Consider the following 19,989-nt stretch of genomic DNA (forward strand, 5'->3'; position numbering starts at 1 on the left):
GTTTCTGCTATTGTCAAATGTGTCTGATCTAATCAGGATCATAAGCTGGTGATGCATCTTTTATCACACCCTTTTCTGATCTTAAAGTCTTTGTCGCAGTTCAATTAACCAAACTGTAACAATGGCAGCATTAGAAGTGTGTGTTAAATTAATTTCAATTTTCTCTGTATTTGTAAAGATTAAAAATCCTTTTTTTAAAAGGGCATTTAAAGAGTGTCACAATAAATACAAACAACATTAACAGGCCAACCGTCACAGACTAGAAAAAAAAAATCCAGTTATTCCCCAGATGCTTTGGAGAGCTGTCCACTTAAAGGACAATAAATAATAACACCCATTTGACAGCTAGTGGCATGCTTCCACCCAGTCTCACCTGCCTTCTATATATTCATGTTGATGAGACAAACACTAACTAACTAATACACATGAATAAGCTCAAACATGCTTGCATAACAAATAAATACAATTTATTCATCTTTTTATCCAACTTTAATATAAGGTTTGTTTTTATTTATTGTCAATGTATTGTTATTGAGTCTGTGGGTGAATCTAGGGAATCATTGTGATATTAACTTTTGGTCATATCACCCAGCTGTGTAGTTTGAAGAAAAGGAAAACAAAAAATGGAAGATGTACCAGCTGCTGCTCAGACTGATTGGTTGCAGATCTCATTTTATATCTGGTTTGGTGGGGTCACATTGCTGAGTGAGCCCCTGCGTAGCAAATTGTGTTGAAATATTTTGATTAGAAAAACACATCTGTTCAGCGCTGTGGTTGACAAACTAGCCTCCATGGCATTTATGATACAAATGCAGCCGAATTTTGAAACATGTTGGTCCGAAAACCATGGAATAAGAAATTATACAAAGTAGAATGCATTTTATTTGTGTGCTTCATTTCTGTAAAAGTATGGAGAAAGGAGGATTTTTAGATTTAAAAAAGTTTATTGTAGATCAGGAATGGAACATGGTTTTATGTGTGCTGCACATAATTGTAGGAATACATTCTTCAAATCTAAATGTGGAGTGAGAGGGGTCTGCACCACTCACTGCATTCACTTTTATTATGTCAGTGGCAGTTCTTACTCAGGTGTTGGATTGTGTTAAAACATGAAAGGGCCCTCCTCAATATCACTGTATGCTGGAGCTTTAATCCTCTCATGCATGAATTATCAAAAACATTATCTACATTTTGTAAAGATTCTTTTTATTAATTAATGTGAGTACAGTACTTATTCTTATTTAGTGTAAAGGCTGCAAAGCAGTCAAAAGTTGCTGTAATATGTATGTATGTAATATGCAATCTGACTCCACTGTTGCAACAGTTGATTTTTGGTGTATAAAAACTAGGGGTGGACGATACAATACGATACACGGCTCACGATATCACGATACAGCAATTTTGCGATAATCGATATATTGCTAGACAATCCGAAAATGATACATCACGATATCTAACTATGAATACAAAATGCCTGTGAAAAGGTAATGTTTTATCTATTATATTTATTTGTTGCAAATCCAACTGTTAGAAAACAGCACAATTCTGCAGCATGTTTTTCAGTCTGTAAATTAAAATGACAGAACTATTAAGCAACTATGAAATTTTCATATCAAACATTGCTTCACTGAATTTACTGAAAATACAAATTGCTGTATACCACCTAGGTCTAATATGTACATCACATTATATTGTTAACTATTCAGTGACTCAGTGTTGTGCTGCCCTTTCTCCACCTAGTGACAACTGTATTTTTAGGTCACTGGGAATTTTAAGGTTTTGTTCTGACCCTTAGGGGTTGCTGTAGTTTATCAGTGTGGAGCAGATCAAGCCAGTGAAGTTAGCAGCTCTTTTTTATTTCACACAGAGCACAGGAAACATATGTATCTTAACTATTAAAATATGTCACTCTGGATGTTAAGCATGTGAAGCAAAATATGTAGTTTATGTTAAGATTATATTATCGCGATCACGATAATATACATCCATTAGCATGTCAATGGAGATTCCCATTATATGTTAGCATTGAGCTAACCGTCAAAGTGCAATTTTTTTATCTTTTAAATATATCGATATGATGGGCTGGAATATCGATACAGTGTCATGGAAAAATGAAAAAAACTATATATTGCTGTATCGATTTATTGGCACACCCCTAATAAAAACATTTTAGTCTAAATTTTAATTTATAAAACATAAACATGTTAATAACACTTCACTGTATGTGCTACTATTTTTTTTACCTTGATTGACCTACATGAATAAAGGTCGTTTAACAGATATGCCTGAGGCATTTAGTACATGGCATCATAATCAGCCATCTTGGATTGATGAGGTCATCAAGCAATAAATATTTGAAAAACAAGAGTGTAACCACTGTTACAATGTTGCTACTGACACTGTCCTCAAATTACTTGGAGTACATAACCATGATATATTACCCCAAAATGGACATGCATGAGAGGGTTAAGATCTCCCTTGCTGTAACCAGTCTATGATTGTAACTAAGGGGCCACGCTCAAACCATGAATCACAACATCAGGACTGCAGTACATAAAATGTGTACTGAGCAGACCTGCAGCAGTTTACTGAAAGTAAATGAGGGTTTTCTGAGTGGGAATCTTTTGTGTTTACTGTTTTGACATCAAGTCACACATAAAAAAGTGTGACTTGACATTGATTTTGAGATTCCAAGAGTTTAAGAGCAAGAAGAGGAAATCTGTGATGAACAAGACCGAACTAAGGCACAACTAACAGGAAAGGTTGATGCTGGTTGAATTCTAATTCTAAATAAAAAGTTATTATAGCTGCTTCCTGATTTTGTTCTGCTTCATGTCAGACCAGGGTCAGGAAAAAAAAGAGATTGAATCATATAGTACTTTCAGGCCATACCCAACACATTTTAAACATAAAACATTTCATGGGTCTACCAGCAGGGAGCAGCACGTCCCAAGCAAACCATGTAATTCACGATTAGACAGTGAAGGTAAAATTTATTTGTACACCCTGGCAGTAACCACTGGACTATTTATGCAGCTATCAGGATGCAGGAACCCCCCAAAATCACTCATATTTTGTTAAGAATTTTATTTACAAAGTTTCATGTTCCCTTTGAAAAATTCAAGCATACATATCTGTCAGTACTAAAGCTTGCAGAGCATCATGACCTATAGGAGTAAAAGACACAGTTCATCAGTAGCTTTGGCAAGAATACAACAACAGGCAGAGCCCTGTACAAAAAAAGGACAACACACCTATTGTATATAAAAACATCCGGATGGTGACACTGAATCTCCAACAATCCCTTCTCTTAACACATTAAAAAACAAAACAGCAGTGCCTCCCATCACGAATGACAGATTCTCAGCAGATTCAGGAGTGTTTTCAATCCTGTGTGAAGGTTAAAACATGCATGCAGACTGACAGGAGTGTAAAATATGAAGAAGCAGCTACAGGGATGAGCCGGATGTGGCTCCTACAACAATCTCAGCTACCCACCAAACAAATCCAGAGTTTAAACTCATTATATGGAGCAGTGACGTCCTGAGGTCTCACAGTAAGAGGCACTGAGAATTTCTGTGAAATGTTTATCTTTTTACCTCTGTTCACTTTTGTCAAGACAAGAGAAAGCATTGTGCGTTACTGTGAGCCACTGCTTTTTGTCTATGCACCAGCTCTGATTCGTCTCTTAAAGAAAACAAAAAACAGAGGACCGCATGTGCTGAATACTACATCTTAGCTTGAAAATCTAGTGAAAGGAGTGTTGTTTAATTGTAGTTATAGTTAAGTAAGATCGTACTTGTGATATTTGATATGCTGTTGTGCGGCTATAGAATATTTCACTCAGTCAGACCTTAATCAAGTACAGACAATTGATAAAACATAAAGTACAGCACTGAAAGAGGAACAAAAAGACAACTTGCACTTGACATTTCAAAACTTTAGTCATAGAGAATCACAGAGAATAGCGGTCGACCGATATGTGTTTTTCAATTGCCGATGAGGATATTTAGAGACCCATGGTCGATATATATAGCGCCAATATCAAAACAAAGAAAAGTCATGTATAATTTTTTCCATGCAGAGTACAATCTGATATATATGATTATCTTAGCCAGTAACATGCTGTTTTAGATGACATTTTTATCGGAATCAGTCGAAGAAAATATTTCAAATTGCCAGATATCGGCTGGATTAATCGGCCAATCGGTCTATCACTAATAGAGAATATTTGTTTGGCAAATTTAAATATATAATGACCACTGTCCATCTGGGAGGGCAGCAGAGATTTACTAACGTCTACAAAGGAAAGAAACAAACAAACAAAAGCTAAAAGGAGAGAATCATTGTCAAAATTTCTGAACGGAGACAATGCAGAAATTGAACGCAACGCCACGGCAGCATATTGAGATAAGTGAGAAAGAGAGAGAGGTGGTCAGGATCACACGTCCTGGACTTTCATGGCCTCTTGTGGCCAGCTGTATGTGTCCTGAATGAAGGAGTCGTAATCAGGGCTGTAGATGTGAGACAAGACAAACGCCTCCTTGTCTTTAGGCTCGGGGTACAGCGAAGCGATATTGTTCTTGTATGCATAGTTGACAATCTGGCAGAGAAGGAAACAGGAAGTGAAGAATACACATTTGGAGAAGTGAACAATAACACTGAGCTGACCATACAAGGTTCACACAGTTTGATACGCTCAGCCCTGGAAACTTATTTTGTCATCCAGCTGCTTACTATAAGTGGTGGGATCCTACATGAGCACAAAGTTTTCTGGCAAAGTCCAGACAGTTTTTGGTTTGTTCACAGGAGAGTTTTCTCTGTGCTCTTCTCACTTGTTTAAAGTGGGTGGGGCTAATATAGAAAAAGTTAATGTCACGTAATTATGTACACCAATCAGGATTTAGCAACAACTGAAACAGAACTTGATGACTATGCTGTTTGTTTGCTTTCAATTAAATCGATCAAACCACATCCACACATCTGAGTTTGTGAGCGTTCAACTATGTAAAAATATCAGACTGTTACTTATGAATATTTAAAGGGGTATTATGTAGTTTTCAGCAGCCACTTGTGGTGTGGTTTTAAGATTTCAACCAGGTGTCTGCTTGTACGCATGCTCACTTGGACTCATGAGCGAGCATAATCCGAGACAAAACTGCTTTCATACAGAGATCCCGCAATAAATGCGGAAACCCTGGCATGCCGACTGTGGCTTTTCTCCAGACATGTTCAGGCTCTGTTACTATTTTTGTATCTTTCACTGGAGGCTCAGCAATGTGAGCACAGCTAAATGTATTGGACGATGATGAAGCGGTTAGTGAGCTGGACTGAATATTATAACGAGGTTGCTGACACACTTTATAACACTGCAGACTGCAAGTAACATTACTGTAGTGAATGGGTCTTCCTCTGTATTGTTGTCCTACGGCGTTTTGTTGCAGTACTGTATATTATGTGGGTCACGTTAGTCGGTGACGGTGGAGGAGCTGTGTACCTGAGTATCGGTAAAACCACAGTAAATCTATATTGAATTCTACGAAGCAAACAGTGGCAGATCTGTGCTAAAGTAGCTGGCTGCCCCTGCCTTGCATGAAGGCTAGTATAAACAAATCGCTCCACATTTGCTTTGTACTGTTACATCATTTGTTGTGGGCTAAAATAAGCACTTTGACATAATACCGGTGGTACACAGGATACTAATGTGGATCGCGTTAACTGGTAAAGTAATTTGGAAAGCAATAACGTTATATATTATATTTTGCAATGCACCGGATAACATTAGTAACTGCTCTGCGTCAGCGTTTCTGATGTAAAAGCAGAACAGTGGCCGTTCCAAGCAACAGAGAAAGCAGGAGTGTGCTTCATTTCTAAGTGAGGCTACAGCCTATTGACAATAAGGAAGTAAAAGTGATTACATATAGCCCCTTTAATGTTACTTTTAAGAATGAAAGTTTTCAGTGGTTTTAACAAAGTTTGAATTAAAATGTTTCCTCATGGACCGCAAAATGCAATTAATAGAATCTCTTTAAACGACAAATCAGCTTTAATATGTTTAAGCAGACCTTTATCTACATCAAATTTAATTTAGGAGTAAAAATACATAAATGAGAAGAAAAACACATTGAACGAAACTCAATTCTAGCTGGAGGCATCACTGTTGAGACATTTATTGTATGTAAATACAAACAGCTACACTTTAAGAGACATAATTTATAAGATCTAGTTGATCTTAGCTCCACATGCAAATTATCAAGCTACAATATACCTCCATATATACACACTGCTCAGAAAAATAAAGGCGACACTAAAATAACACATCCTAGATCCGCCAACTCCTGAACAGTCTGTGGTGCAATGTGGCGTTGGTGGATGGAGCGAGACATGATGTCCCAGATGTGCTCAAATGGATTTAGGTCTGGGGAACGGGCGGGCCAGTCCATAGCATCAATGCCTTCCTCTTGCAGGAACTGCTGACACACTCCAGCCACATGAGGTCTAGCATTGTGTTGCATTAGGAGGAACCCAGGGCCAACCGCACCAGCATATGGTCTCACAAGGGGTCTGAGGATCTCATCTCGGTACCTAATGGCAGTCAGGCTACCTCTGGCGAGCACATGGAGGGCTGACCGTTTGAGCAGACACATGCACATTTGTGGCCTGCTGGAGGTCATTTTGCAGGGCTCTGGCAGTGCTCCTCCTGCTCCTCCTTGCACAAAGGCAGAGGTAGCGGTCCTGCTGCTGGGTTGTTGTCCTCCTACGGCCTCCTCTACGTCTCCTGATGTACTGGCCTGTCTCCTGGTAGCGCCTCCATGCTCTGGACACTACGCTGACAGACACAGCAAACCTTCGTGCCACAGCTCGCATTGATGTGCCATCCTGGATGAGCTGCACTACCTGAGCCACTTGTGTGGGTTGTCTCATGCTACCACTAGAGTGAAAGCACTAACAGCATTCAAAAGTGACCAAAACATCAGCCAGGAAGCATAGGAACTGAGAAGTGGTCTGTGGTCACCACCTGCAGAACCACTCCTTTATTGGGGGTGTCTTGCTAATTGCCTATAATTTCCACCTGTTGTCTATTCCATTTGCACAACAGCATGTGAAATTGATTGTCAATCAGTGTTGCTTCCTAAGTGGACAGTTTGATTTCACAGGAGTGTGATTGACTTGGAGTTACATTGTGTTGTTTAAGTGTTCCCTTTATTTTTTTGAGCAGTGTATATGAAACTAATGACTGAGGTTACATATCTCGCTGTGAGGAAAGATCACCCACCTTCACTGCGATCTTGAACGACACCTCTCTTATGGTGTTGAGGGGAGGATAGAGTCTTCCCTCAGCCAGGTGCTCCTCTGTTACCATGTCAGCTATTGCCTGGAGAAGAAACAAAGTGCAGAACAGACTGAGACAGCGATGAGACATTAAAATACTATAATGGTTGATTGAACTTTACCCTTCATTACCATTTTACAAAACAAACAGTATTTTTTATCATAAATAAAATCAAAAATACATGTTAATGTATCATTAATATATGGTAAGTAAAAACAATACCTCTGCTGTGGTGAGGAAGACGTCATCAGATATGTGGCGCACTCCACAGGCAATGACACCCAAAGCAACTCCAGGGAAGACGTAGGCGTTGTTTCCCTGGCCGGGGTGGAAGGTGCGTCCATCAGCCAGCGTCACCTTGTCAAACGGACTTCCGCTAGCAAAGATGCCCCGGCCCTGACAACAGAGAGGATAGAGAGAAAACATGTAAGAGAAACTGCGAGTCCCTTCTGTAAAGATAACAGAAAGGAATGTTTCTTTTTGTTCGTTGGTTTGATTCAACTGTGGAGGGGTTTTTTTACCACTCGGGTGCTGTGGAGCAACATTTCTGTGCCTGCAGGGGGCAGTAATGCAAAAGTCTAATGGGAAGTTCTGCAGACGAGAAAAGCTGTTATACCAATTTACAGGACAGTGGCTACAGCTGATCATGAAAGCTAACCATGTGTCCATGCTGAGTTTAGTTTTTACATGCAATTGTTATGGTGAAAAGTAGAATAATGAGAACAATATATAAACTGTGAAGTTTAAAAACATGAGCCCACAGTGGCACTAAACTACACCAAAAAGGTATATCATGTTTTGTCTAAGCAAAACTATTTTTTAGCAAGGATTTTTGGACAATGCATAATTCTTTTTCTATAATATCGGTAATTGCACATCAACATCTATATTTAATGCAGCACTTAAGGTGCAGGCTTCTTTTGCACACACAAGACTATAATATCAGTGAGGCGTTACGGTGCTATAAGTTTTACAAGCCATCAGATGTCGCTGTGTTTGCTGAGTCTGAAGCCCCAAAGCTTCAAATCTTTTTCAGCTCAAATAGACAGAAAGCTCCAAAGCTGCATAAGGCTTCATTACTAGTTCAGTTTTTTACAACACAAGTGTTTTGGGGAAATTCTTACCGAGCCTCGAAATCTCTCGTCAGTTGCTGACTAGGCCTTGCTATCAAATATCCTGATGATCCGCTGATGTATAAAACTGGTGTACACACACACACACACACACACACCCACACACACCTTTTACCTGGAACTTTTTTATTCTAAATACCTTATTGTAGTGATTATTACCTCCGTGAGCTTGTAGCACTGCTCTGCTGTGCACTCCGCCTTGCTGGTAGGATTGCTCAGGGCAAAGATGATTGGCCTCTCATTGAAGGATGCCATGTCTTTGATAATCTTCTCAGTGAACGCTCCTGCAATAGCAGCCACTCCTTCATGTTCAGGAAACCAAGCAGAGGGAGAATCCATCACATGTTGCACAGATACAGAACCGAAATGACTTAAATTTCAATTGGAGTTGATATTTTAAGGATTCAGACCACATGGGTCAAGCAACAAATTACAATCTCCAAATTGTAAGTTTTTAACCTGGCAACTATGGATCCGCTTCTATTTTTAATTAATTTCTAATCATTTCCTCTTTAATCTTAAAGCACAGAAGATGTTAGCATGAACCAGTGCTGTTACGTTCTCACAATGGTGACACTATTAAACAGTTTTGATTAATAGTCTGAAAAATATCTTCCCGCTCATCATACAGGTGGTGTATAAATTTACAGCATTCACATCTAAAATCTTTAAGGCATTAGATTAAATTAACAGAGTGAATTATTTGATTTATAGCAAATTAATTATAAAGTTGTTATAATTGCTCTTAACAAAGCTGGAGGGGGAGAGAGGGGTCACCTTTAATAGACTTCTCTGTTTTCCCACAACTGATCAGGAATGACTGAACCACAGATGGATGAAACAAACAATAAGGGTTAAATGTTCTTTGAGGGATATTTCAGGATGATTGAACGTACACTTGTCTGCTTTACTGCAGTGACCGTGCAGGTGGACTCACCTATGATTGCGGTGGGTTTGATGGTGTTCACCACCTCCTCCAAGGTCTTCAGGTGCGGATGCTCATGAGCAAACTCCAGCTTCTCGTGATTCAGATTGCCTCTTCCCTAAATTTGTGTAAAATGTCTTAACTTCATATGGTGCTGTTTGGTGATTTAAAATCATGGGGATATCTGGGAAGACTGAAACACACACATTACCTTCACAATGAGACCTTTTGAGTCAACCATCCAGATTCTCTTTGCAGCTTCTTCTTTAGTTAATCCCTCTTTTGCCATGGCCATTATAAGCAGGTGAGCAATACCCAGAGCAGCCTGTGGAGAAGAAAGAAAAAAAAAAAAAGAGGATAATTCTCCATCTACATCACAGTTTCCTTCCTTCCTGTGTCATCAGAGTTGAGGCCCAGTCTAATCTCTTAGGGATTACGGACAGTTGTTTTTAATTCAAAACAGAATAAAATCCTAGTGAGCAAATCCTCTCACCTCGCCCGCCCCCTGGAACACAAAGGTGTGGTCTAAGAGTTTGTTCTTGGTGATCTTCAGAGCGCCTAAGATCCCAGCAACAGCTACTGAGGCCGTGCCTGAAAGAAAAAGAAAACACTTGTGAGAACTACGATAATTCAATGAAATTAGCTGGCTTAAAATGGGAGCACTGTAATTTAGATATGTGGTTTTCAGTTGTTTGGCTCGTGATCCTTTAAGGTAAAGAAATGTCTACTTGTGACCTCCCTGTCTGCCAGTTGTAACCAGTTCAATCAAATGTTTCCCGTAGTTTTATGTAAATACATGGAGGCCTGAAGACATAAAATAAATCAGAAAAAAGCATTGATTTCAGTGTATATAATTTTGTTGTGTTTCACTGTTTATCTGCTTCCATTTTCTATTAATCATCTCAGGAGCCCTCAAATTTATGCCCAGACCACTTTTGGGAACCACTGGTGTCGGAAATTCAAACACAGACTGAATGACATTTGCACAAAGACTGCATCGTGACGATACAGGTTATTTCAGAGGATAAATCGATCCATTTAGAAAATTTAATTTTGTCATTTGTTGAATTTTTCTTTTAGAAATATACAACAAGTAAATTTCCTTTCATCTCAATCTTTTTCACTACATTGTGCTCAGAAAGTTAAATAAACATGGACAAAGCCTCAGGAATGAGGTGACCTTCCTGATGTTCTACACTTTTGATTGATTTAACTTCTCTATAGCATTTAAGCATTAACTAAATTCTACCAAGAAACCTAAACATTAAAAGTTAATATAAAGGCTCCTTTTTTAAATTTCCTAACAGAATGAACTGTGTATCTATGATCAAACACAGGTTGGTACCATTACTGATGTTCAAATTCAAGGCTCACTTACTCTTACTCTTAGTGGGAGTCATTTGTGGCTTTAGCTATTGGGAAATAGTATGAAGAGATTATAAAATACTCTGTTTGCTCTGTGTGTCTGAGATCTAAAAAAAAAGTTTTACTTCTTTTTTTTCTCTCAAAATTTTAATCTTATGTTTACTTATGTTCTCTTCCTTCTAAGAATGTGGTATTTCTGGGCTGTGGGAGGCGAAAGTTTCTTAATTGTTCTAATTTAACACGTAAAAATGCCATAAATATAGTATGTAAAAAGCAGCAGTTATGTCCCATGCTGTCTGATGAAGCAATATGGAGTTTAAGTACCTTGGATGTCGTCGTTGAAGGTACAGTATCGATTCCTGTATTTGTTGAGGATGCGGAAGGCGTTGCTGTTGGCAAAATCCTCAAACTGTATCAGGCAGTTCATCCCATACCTGCGGGACGATAGAGCTACCAGTCAGACATCAGGATCCCTCGAACACTCGTTGGTCTTTTGTTGTGTTTCTACTCACTTGTCGGTCACTGCCTGCATGAACTCGTCGATCAGCTCGTCGTACTCCTTCCCTCTGATTCTCTTGTGCTTCACGCCAATGTACAGGGGGTCATTGAGCAGCGCCTGGTCAAAAAATCCTTCAGTCAATCAATTCTCTAAACTAACAACTAACATGAAGTGCTCATTAAACCTTCACTACAGCCTTCCCGCAGCTCTTGATCACACACACCTGGTTGTTGGTGCCGACGTCCAACAGCACGGGGAGACACTGCTGTGGCTGAACACCACCACAGGCTGTGTAGAGCGCCAGCTTCCCGACAGGAATGCCCATACCATAACTTCCCAGGTCACCCAGGCCGAGGATGCGCTCCCCGTCCGTCACCACGATGGCCTACACAGAGAACACACATCAGCAACATATAGGATATTCATTTCTCAGTAGTAAGTAGCTGTGTGTGTGTGTGTGTGTGTGTGTGTACCTTTATGTCTTCTTCAGGCCAGGAGTTCAGCAAGGTGGAGATGTGGCCTCTATCATGGATGGTGATGAAGAGTCCTCTGTGAACAAGTAGGTTTAACTACAGCGGTATTGTTGCATTCCCCCATTGGTGAAAGTGTAACTGATAAAATACATTAAAATGTGCTCTGTTGCTCCTCAGGCTCTGTTAGCCTCAGACCCCCTCCTCCTTCATGCTATTGGCTGCTGAATCTGGGGACCTGCAGCCAATCACGATCCATCTGGGGGTATATAAACACTGAGGAGCTGCTCTTTTAGGCCTCTTAGCTATTTGTGCTGCCTGCTTACACACAGTGTTTGCGTATTGTGAGCTATATTGTCAGCACCATCGCTCTTTTGTATGTTGCTGTCAGATGAAGGTCAGAAAAATTTTATATATTATAGATAGAAAAGATAAAGCACAGAAAATATTAAACACATAATGTAAACTAGAATTCATATAGGTTTATTTCTGTTAGCCTTCTTTTATGAGGCAGTAGGTTGCTTAGTTTCAGTGCTGGTACATCTCTCTGCTTCTCCAAACTTGGACGCATTGACTGCCATCTACAGCAGGTGATACACTGACTATGGATAAGTACCTCATTCAGCCCATTTAAAAACTCCCAAACCATCCCTTTAACTCCTTGCCAGGACGCCCCGAGAGAAAGAGCTGCCATTTTTGTTAAATTGTTTGTGTTGACAGGAAGTTTAAAATTCTGATTCTGATGGTGTAAACAAAAGGGTCAACAATGACACATTAATGTTAATTAGACAAATAATAAAATGTTCACAAGTTATTCAATCTGTTCTCTGTCTTGGCATGACAACCACAATGCAATTCAGATTAAACCAAATCAGTACTCAGTGATCTTTGTGACGGATTAACAAACTCAGGCCACTTTTAAGTCTCAGCAAGTTTTATTAAGTGAAATTTGTGGAAACCAGACTGAAGTATACATGATTTGTTGGTCCTGGGTCAAAACGTGTAAAACATGGTCCTTCATAGAGAATATTAGGGTTAACCCAAATGTAAGAATGAAATAATATCTGAGCAAATAGTGACGTGTGAATGAAACTGCACTGTACAGCTACAGTGTGTGATAGATGTGATTAATCTCACCGAGGTCTCCTGAAGGCGAGTCCATACTGTTGACAGGCCAGGCCGACAGTGGGAGTGTACACAATGGGCATGAACTCCTCGATGTTGGAAGTCAGCAAACGGTAGAACAACTTCTCATTCCTGTCCTGCAGCGTCATCAGCAGGATGTACCTGAGCCGGAGACAGAAAAAGCTATCAAAACCTCACATCGCAATTTCTGTTTTAGTGAGCTGAAAGACTCTGGCTCTCCCTAGCTCTAGGGATGGTGGTGTGAGAGACCCGGGTTCACTTCCCACTTTGACCCATCCAACATTGTGTCCCTGAGCAAGAAACTTAACCACGAGTTGCTCCAGAGGCGTGCAATCTCTGACATAAATAGCAATTGTAAGTGAATAAAAGCGTCAGGCAAATGGATAAATTTAATGTAATGGTAATGTCGGTCAGTCCACTACTTTAGCCCAGACTGAAATAAATTGACAGCTATTGAATGGATTGCAATTGCATTTTGTGCAGACATTCATGGTTCCCATATGATGAATTGTAATAACTTTAGTCCCCTCAGCTTTTCATCTAGCGTCATCATCAGATCATCAACATTTCATTTGAACCAATACATTACTTTGGTTTATGATTAAATACCTGCAAACCTATTGACATTTCCATCAGCCTCAGTTGTGCTTGTAAATGTTAGCATGCTAACACACTAAGACATAAACATTATACCTGTGAGCATAGTAGCATGCTGATGTTAGCATTTAGTGCAAAACGCCACTGTGCCTAGCTACAGCCTCACAGAGTTGCTATCATGACTGCAGGTTTTTGTTTTCTAGAGTGACGTATGGATGTTCAAGGACTTTACATTATTACAATATTGTTTTAGCATTCATTAGACTCCTTAGACAGTAAATACAGACAGTAAATATAATGAGAGAGAGAGACAGAGAGAGAGAGAGGTATGAGATGCAACAAACGGCCAAGGCAAGAATCAAGCCAGGGATTCTGTCGTTATATATGTGTCTTAACTACTAGCCCGCTGGACGCTGCTTTACAAGTCTTAAAAAAAGAGGCATGTTCAGTGGGCTGAGCTAATTTCTTTTGAAGTTGTGTAGTGTGACTATCTTAAACAACACATGAGTCTTAACATGAGTCTGTTCTCTCACTTGTCCAGAGGATTGGTGCGCGTTTCATAGCTCTTCATGACACGCAGCACTTGTACGTCCTGGGAGAGGAAGCAGGGGGGCAGCAGGCCGTGGATGCCCAGTTGTAAGCGCTCCTCCAGGGTAAATGCCATTCCCTGCAGCGTGACAGAGTAGCAGTTATACAACGCTATATTTTCTGAAAATAGTCTTCACAAGGTAAAGACCACAAACAAAACAAGAAATCCGACCATAGCAAGTCATGTGTTAGTCATCACAGTTAGGGGTTAGTTATGACTCATGCCTGTGGCGCGCCCTGAGATAGTGGTCTTTTTGATCGTTTCTCCAAATTTTGAAATAGTTTCCATTTTTGTATGGAAACACTGGTGTAGGAAAACAGAATAAGGCAACACTGAAATGTCCTACAAATGTTTTGGTGAAATTGGGAGTAAACAACACGAGCTCAAGCCCTGCACCCCTCTGCCTTCTGTTTATGGTTAGTGCTGCTACTCCTCTGTCTCGGCGTTGGCAAGCTTCCCAAAGAGTGACTCGAGGAGAGTGTGAGGTTTAATCTATTTATTCTGTCCAATAGTATGGGAGCCTGAACTCACTCCCCTGTCGGCTGGACTTCTCTTTCCGCTGCACCACTCACTCCGTTTCCCGTTGACTCTTGCACAGCAGAGGAATCACTGACCTACATGGGGAATAAACCGGCCTGCTAGGGTCAGTTTGATCTACTGTGGGCCTGTGAACTTTGTGAACACATGCGTGTGCCAGTGAATTATTCATGCTGGAATCGAGTGTGAAATATGATAGTGGATTTAAATTTTGGTTGCCAATAGTACCCTTAGCTTACAATCATTAGGTCTACATTTGATCCACAGGCTGCATGCTTTCCCATTGAAGAGTTTTTAGATAATAGATGCTCAATGACTAAACAACACTATACTGTACAGCTACGAGTTACATACTTATATAGCTGCACAACTACAGCTCTGCCTGCCAGAGGTCATTAAAAGGAGATACTCTGATACACCATTGCCTTGGATGGAAAACGTTTTCCATGTAAATTCCGATAACAAATGTACCTGCATAACTGTGAACGTGACCAAAGAAAAAGTCACAGGTTAACAGAGTAAAGCTATTAGGGCGAGCGGGTAAAGAGGCACCAACCAGCAGCTGTAATTAAGCTAGCCTACATGCTGTCCGTCAAGGACACAAGAGAGACCGAAACTAAATGTTGGTGGGAGAGCTATAAACTGCTATAAGAGTAACCTTTGTAATGACTCCAGTACAAACCTTATCATGGATTACTGTAAAGTTACAAGATAATATAACTACATATTATCACACGTGATACATTTATATGGTTATTTTGTTTAATATTTGAGAGGCTAATGTAAAAAGAAAGAAAGAGGTTAGTGAACAGGGACAGAAATCTGACCTTCCTCAACAAATACAGTTAATATATAATGGCACTGCTCAGTGTCACACAGCATTACACCAAAGTCTGTGTGACTGGGACAACATGTGAAGAAGTTACTCAGACTTTAACTGGATAGTAAAAGTCTGCAAGTGGTATAATAATTAGGGTTAAACCTTTTTAACATTGACTTTGCATCTGACTGAATTAAATGTTCAAGCACATGCCTGGCATGAACTCACACTTTATTGAAAATCTAAGTAGGGTTAAACTTGCTGACTGTTTTCACCAAACTGACCTGTGAGTCAGAGTGTAAATGCTGACTGGGCATCAGGAACCGTGGAAGGAACTGTGACTGACCTCCTATCGCCCTAAATCAAAGCAAAAAACTCAGCTGAAGCGTTTTCTGTCTTTCTGTCTTTTAGGATTAAACGTTGAACTGTTGCCAGTGTTCTGACGATCTATGCTGCCTTGCTGAAAAATGCTACCATAGCGCAAATCGATAGACTCGACTCTACTCGGCCCTGCTCCGTTTTCCATTGCAGATAGTACCAGAGATAGTACGTAGCTTGTCGTCATAGCGACGCCACACACAACAGCCGCGACATAACGTTCAATGCGACACACACACCAGCGACCCACACAGCTTTCTCTTTTTTAAGTTAAAACGTTTCAACATTACTCAGGATGTAAAGACAGATAAGCGGTATGAAAACCTTCCAGTCGTGTTTTCCTCTGCCGTTGTTGCTGCAGCGGTCTGTGTGACGGCGGGAGCAGAGGGCTCTGTGAGCGGGCGGCTGGCCGGACTCACACGCTCCTCCCGCAGGTTGGTACAGGCTTCCCCCGCAGACACTTGCGGAGCTCCTCAACTCCGAAAATATTCAAGCACATTTTTGTTCCGCCATCACTTCTCGTAAAACTGTCAATATTCGAAATCTACACAGCTGATTTCTCACCTCAAAACTTCTCAGAAGTGGATTTAGTGATGAAATTATGTACGAAAACTGTAAAATATAAAACTTTCTGTTGCTGGCCTCTGTCTGGTGCACGCGATGATGAAGTGAATAGTGAATATTCTCTCTGACTAATCAGCAGTCTGGCGTGTTTTCACGCTACATTTTAGTATCCCTCAGCTCGCTTGGAACCTCGATGAGGTGAGGGGATATGAAAAAAAGTACCTGGAAGCAGGTACAACATTTCTACAATGGAAAACCAAACAAAGCGGAGTTTTATATACAGTCTATGGTTTAGCCAAGTCGAGCTGGTACTGTGCAGTGGAAAAGGGGCTTAACTAAAATCAAAGGGCCTCCGCTCAGACTAGCTTGGTTTGAGGGCGTGCCTGACCCCGCTAGCCGCTTGGCAAGCTTTATGACGCGTTCTAATTGTGACGTCACAGTGAAGGAAGGGAAACAGCTGGACTACAAAGGAGCTGTTTTCAGGCAGTTCACAGCAGAGCTTTCTGTGGGAGATAGGAACTCCCTTTGGGCTGGACTTTGGGCTTTTTCACTTTGCAAACCTATTACATGCACAAAAAGAGATATAACTCAATAAAGGAGAGGGGAAAAGCCAAAAAGCATAATACCACCTCTTTAATTTATTTATTTTAATTAATCAAGTATTTTTTTAAGTTACAATACCAAAACTTATTGTTGCAGCTTCTAAAATATAGATTCTGTTTTGCCTTAAAATGCGTACAATAAGACAATTATAAATATATATTCTACAGTGCTATGTTCATATGAATACAGCCCAGCACAACGTCCTCACATGTACATTATAGGCACAGGTGAGCTCCCATCCACAGATTTACCTGAGGAAGACCTTTTGTTATCATGTCCATGTAGAATATATTTTCTGCATGCAAATGATGGATGTTGCCAGGAAACGGTAACGTTACCAGAAACATCAGTGAGCTCACCTTGTTGAGGTGTGGGTTTCTGGTGATGTCGTAGCCCCGCTTCTTGGTGCTGACGCTGCCTTTGCGGGTCGTGCCGGAGTGGCAAACCCGCACAGCCTGAAAAGAGGCCGGAATTCCAACAGCAGGGTGGCCCGCTGCGAAGACCCGCATCCCGCCCGCTGCTGTGCGCCTGCACAGAGACAGTGCGGCCCTTCCAGGGAGGGAGTTCATGCTGTCTGCAGAAAACCGGTTAGCAAAACACAACCCATAACGCTGAGTCTCATTAAAACTAGTTCAGCGTGTCTGTCCTCCTGTAATCAACCTGTGAGAATCTGATCTGACCCATTAGCTTTACACACTGTAGACTGAATCACTTGGTCACAGTGATAAACAACTGGTGCTGCGGCCATAGCAGCCATTCATTTTAGTGCGAATACAAAACATATGATGTGATGATAGTTAGAAATGATTCAGTGATGGAGACTAAACCCCAGCCGATATGTTGATTTGTTATGTTCATTTGAATACCCTGCTGTGTGCGGCTGCATCCGCTGAGCTAGCTTCTTAGCTGCCCGCTTCTTTTATGATAATTTGAGATTTCTTTATGGAAGAATCTGCGCAGCTGCTAATGCTAGTTAGCGGGCGGCTAATATTCCGTGAGTTTTACCTGAAAACGACGAGAAGCCGCTGTGCGTCTGACTTTAATCCTAACAACAAGAAGCACCTCTTTGCCTGATGCACGGATTGACGATCGCTGTTATCAGTGGATGTCGGGGGAAGATCGACAGCTAACAGCTGATCCAGGATCCTTTGACATCGGCAGTTTTACTTCTCCGGTCGGTCAGCTTCTCCGCCACTCAGATAGCAGCATGACGAGCTCGTCACGGAGGAGCCCCGCCCCCCTCCTCCTCCCTCCTTTGATTCAGTAAACAGACTCCATCAACTTAAACATCTGCACTCAATGTGCAACACAACTGTCTTTGAATATATATTTTAATGTAAAATAACTTGGCATTATGCTGTTGTGATAAAGTTGCATAGCTTCATTCTGTTTCATGAAACCTAAAGCTGAGAAAAAAACAGACATATCTCTGCACTAACATCAACACCATAAACTCAAACCATTCTGTAGTGTAGATCATATAGCCTCTGGTTCCCCCTGCTGGACATACCAGTGTCAGAAAAGCTGAATCACACTAGAGAATATTGCATGTTGTGGCTGTTTTGCAGCCCCTGGGGCAAAAAGTTGCTGTTTAGTTGCCTCTTATCACCACACACTATAAATGGCAGCAGGCATATTACAGATGTAAATGCTCTGTATAGCCCCTTTCCACTCAAAGCGCTTTTACACTACATCTGCATTCACCATTCACACACATTCATACACTTGTGGAACAGCCACCAGGGGCAATTTGGGGTTCAGTGTCTTGACATGCAGCCTGGAGGAGCCGGGGATTGAACCGCCGACCTTCTGATTAATGGGCAACTCGCTCTACAGCAACGATTCTTCATACATACACTGCTCAAAAAAATAAAGGGAACACTTAAACAACACAATGTAATTCCAAGTCAATCACACTCCTGTGAAGTCAAACTGTCTTACACTTAGGAAGCAACACTGATTGACAATCAATTTCACATGCTGTTGTGCAAATGGAATAGACAACAGGTGGAAATTATAGGCAATTAGCAAGACACACCCAATAAAGGAGTGGTTCTGCAGGTGGTGACCACAGACCACTTCTCAGTTCCTATGCTTCCTGGCTGATGTTTTGGTCACTTTTGAATGCTGGCAGTGCTTTCTCTCTAGTGATAGCATGAGACGGAGTCTACAACCCATGTCCACAGGTGGGGGTTGTGCTTACAGCCCAACACCGTGCAGGACGTTTGCCATTTGCCAGAGAACACCAAGATTGGCAAATTCGCCACTGGCGCCCTGTGCTCTTCACAGATGAAAGCAGGTTCACACTGAGCACATGTGACAGATGTGAGTCTGGAGACGCCGTGGAGAACGTTCTGCTGCCTGCAACATCCTCCAGCATGACCGGTTTGGCGGCGGGTCAGTAATGGTGTGGGGTGGCATTTCTTTGGGGGGCCGCACAGCCCTCCATGTGCTCGCCAGAGGTAGCCTGACTGCCATTAGGTACCGAGATGAGATCCTCAGACCCCTTGTGAGACCATATGCTGGTGCGGTTGGCCCTGGGTTCCTCCTAATGCAACACAATGCTAGACCTCATGTGGCTGGAGTGTGTCAGCAGTTCCTGCAAGAGGAAAGCACTGATGCTATGGACTGGCCCGCCCGTTCCCCAGACCTGAATCCATTTGAGCACATCTGGGACATCATGTCTCGCTCCATCCACCAACGCCACGTTGCACCACAGACTGTCCAGGAGTTGGCGGATGCTTTAGTCCAGGTCGGGGAGGAGATCCCTCAGAAGACCATCCGCCACTTCATCAGGAGCATGCCCAGGCGTTGTAGGGAGGTCATACAGGCACGTGGAGGCCACACACACTGAGCCTCATTTTGACTTGTTTTAAGGACATTACATCAAAGTTGGATCGGCCTGTAGTGTGATTTTCCACTTGGATTTTGAGTGTGACTCCAAATCCAGACCTCCATGGGTTGATAAATTTGATTTCCATTGATAACTTTTGTGTGATTTTTGTTGTCAGCACATTCAACTATGTAAAG

General features: G+C 41.3%; 1 protein-coding gene across 1 annotated transcript; it reads right to left on the reverse strand.

The window, feature by feature from the left end:
• Positions 1-3,070: 3,070 nt before the first annotated feature.
• On the reverse strand, positions 3,071-18,147 carry me3 (malic enzyme 3, NADP(+)-dependent, mitochondrial). The gene is made up of 15 exons (XM_038694917.1): positions 17,965-18,147; positions 17,319-17,533; positions 14,002-14,135; positions 12,863-13,012; positions 11,729-11,804; positions 11,479-11,640; positions 11,269-11,372; positions 11,081-11,190; positions 9,885-9,982; positions 9,603-9,716; positions 9,404-9,509; positions 8,626-8,768; positions 7,556-7,729; positions 7,277-7,375; positions 3,071-4,603 (listed from the first exon to the last, which is right to left on the reverse strand). Exons 2-15 carry the CDS (start codon positions 17,526-17,528, stop codon positions 4,442-4,444), a joined length of 1,842 nt encoding a protein of 613 aa, XP_038550845.1. The 5' UTR covers positions 17,529-17,533; positions 17,965-18,147; the 3' UTR covers positions 3,071-4,441.
• Positions 18,148-19,989: the final 1,842 nt, after the last annotated feature.

Source organism: Micropterus salmoides, unplaced genomic scaffold, assembly GCF_014851395.1.
Source record: "Micropterus salmoides isolate LMB-PRFRI ecotype aquatic unplaced genomic scaffold, ASM1485139v1 Ms_hic_scaffold_3514, whole genome shotgun sequence".
NCBI classification, from domain to species: Eukaryota; Metazoa; Chordata; class Actinopteri; order Centrarchiformes; family Centrarchidae; genus Micropterus; species Micropterus salmoides.

Coding starts and splice junctions, on each gene's coding strand:
- me3 (XM_038694917.1), bottom strand. CDS start 17,528: ATGAACTCCCTCCCTGGAAGGGCCGCACTGTCTCTGTGCAGGCGCACA. Junction 11,641..11,728: donor GGCCTGAAGAAGACATAAAG/GTACACACACAC, acceptor TTCTCTGTGTAG/GCCATCGTGGTGACGGACGG. Junction 7,730..8,625: donor AGTGCTACAAGCTCACGGAG/GTAATAATCACT, acceptor CTCTGTTGTCAG/GGCCGGGGCATCTTTGCTAG.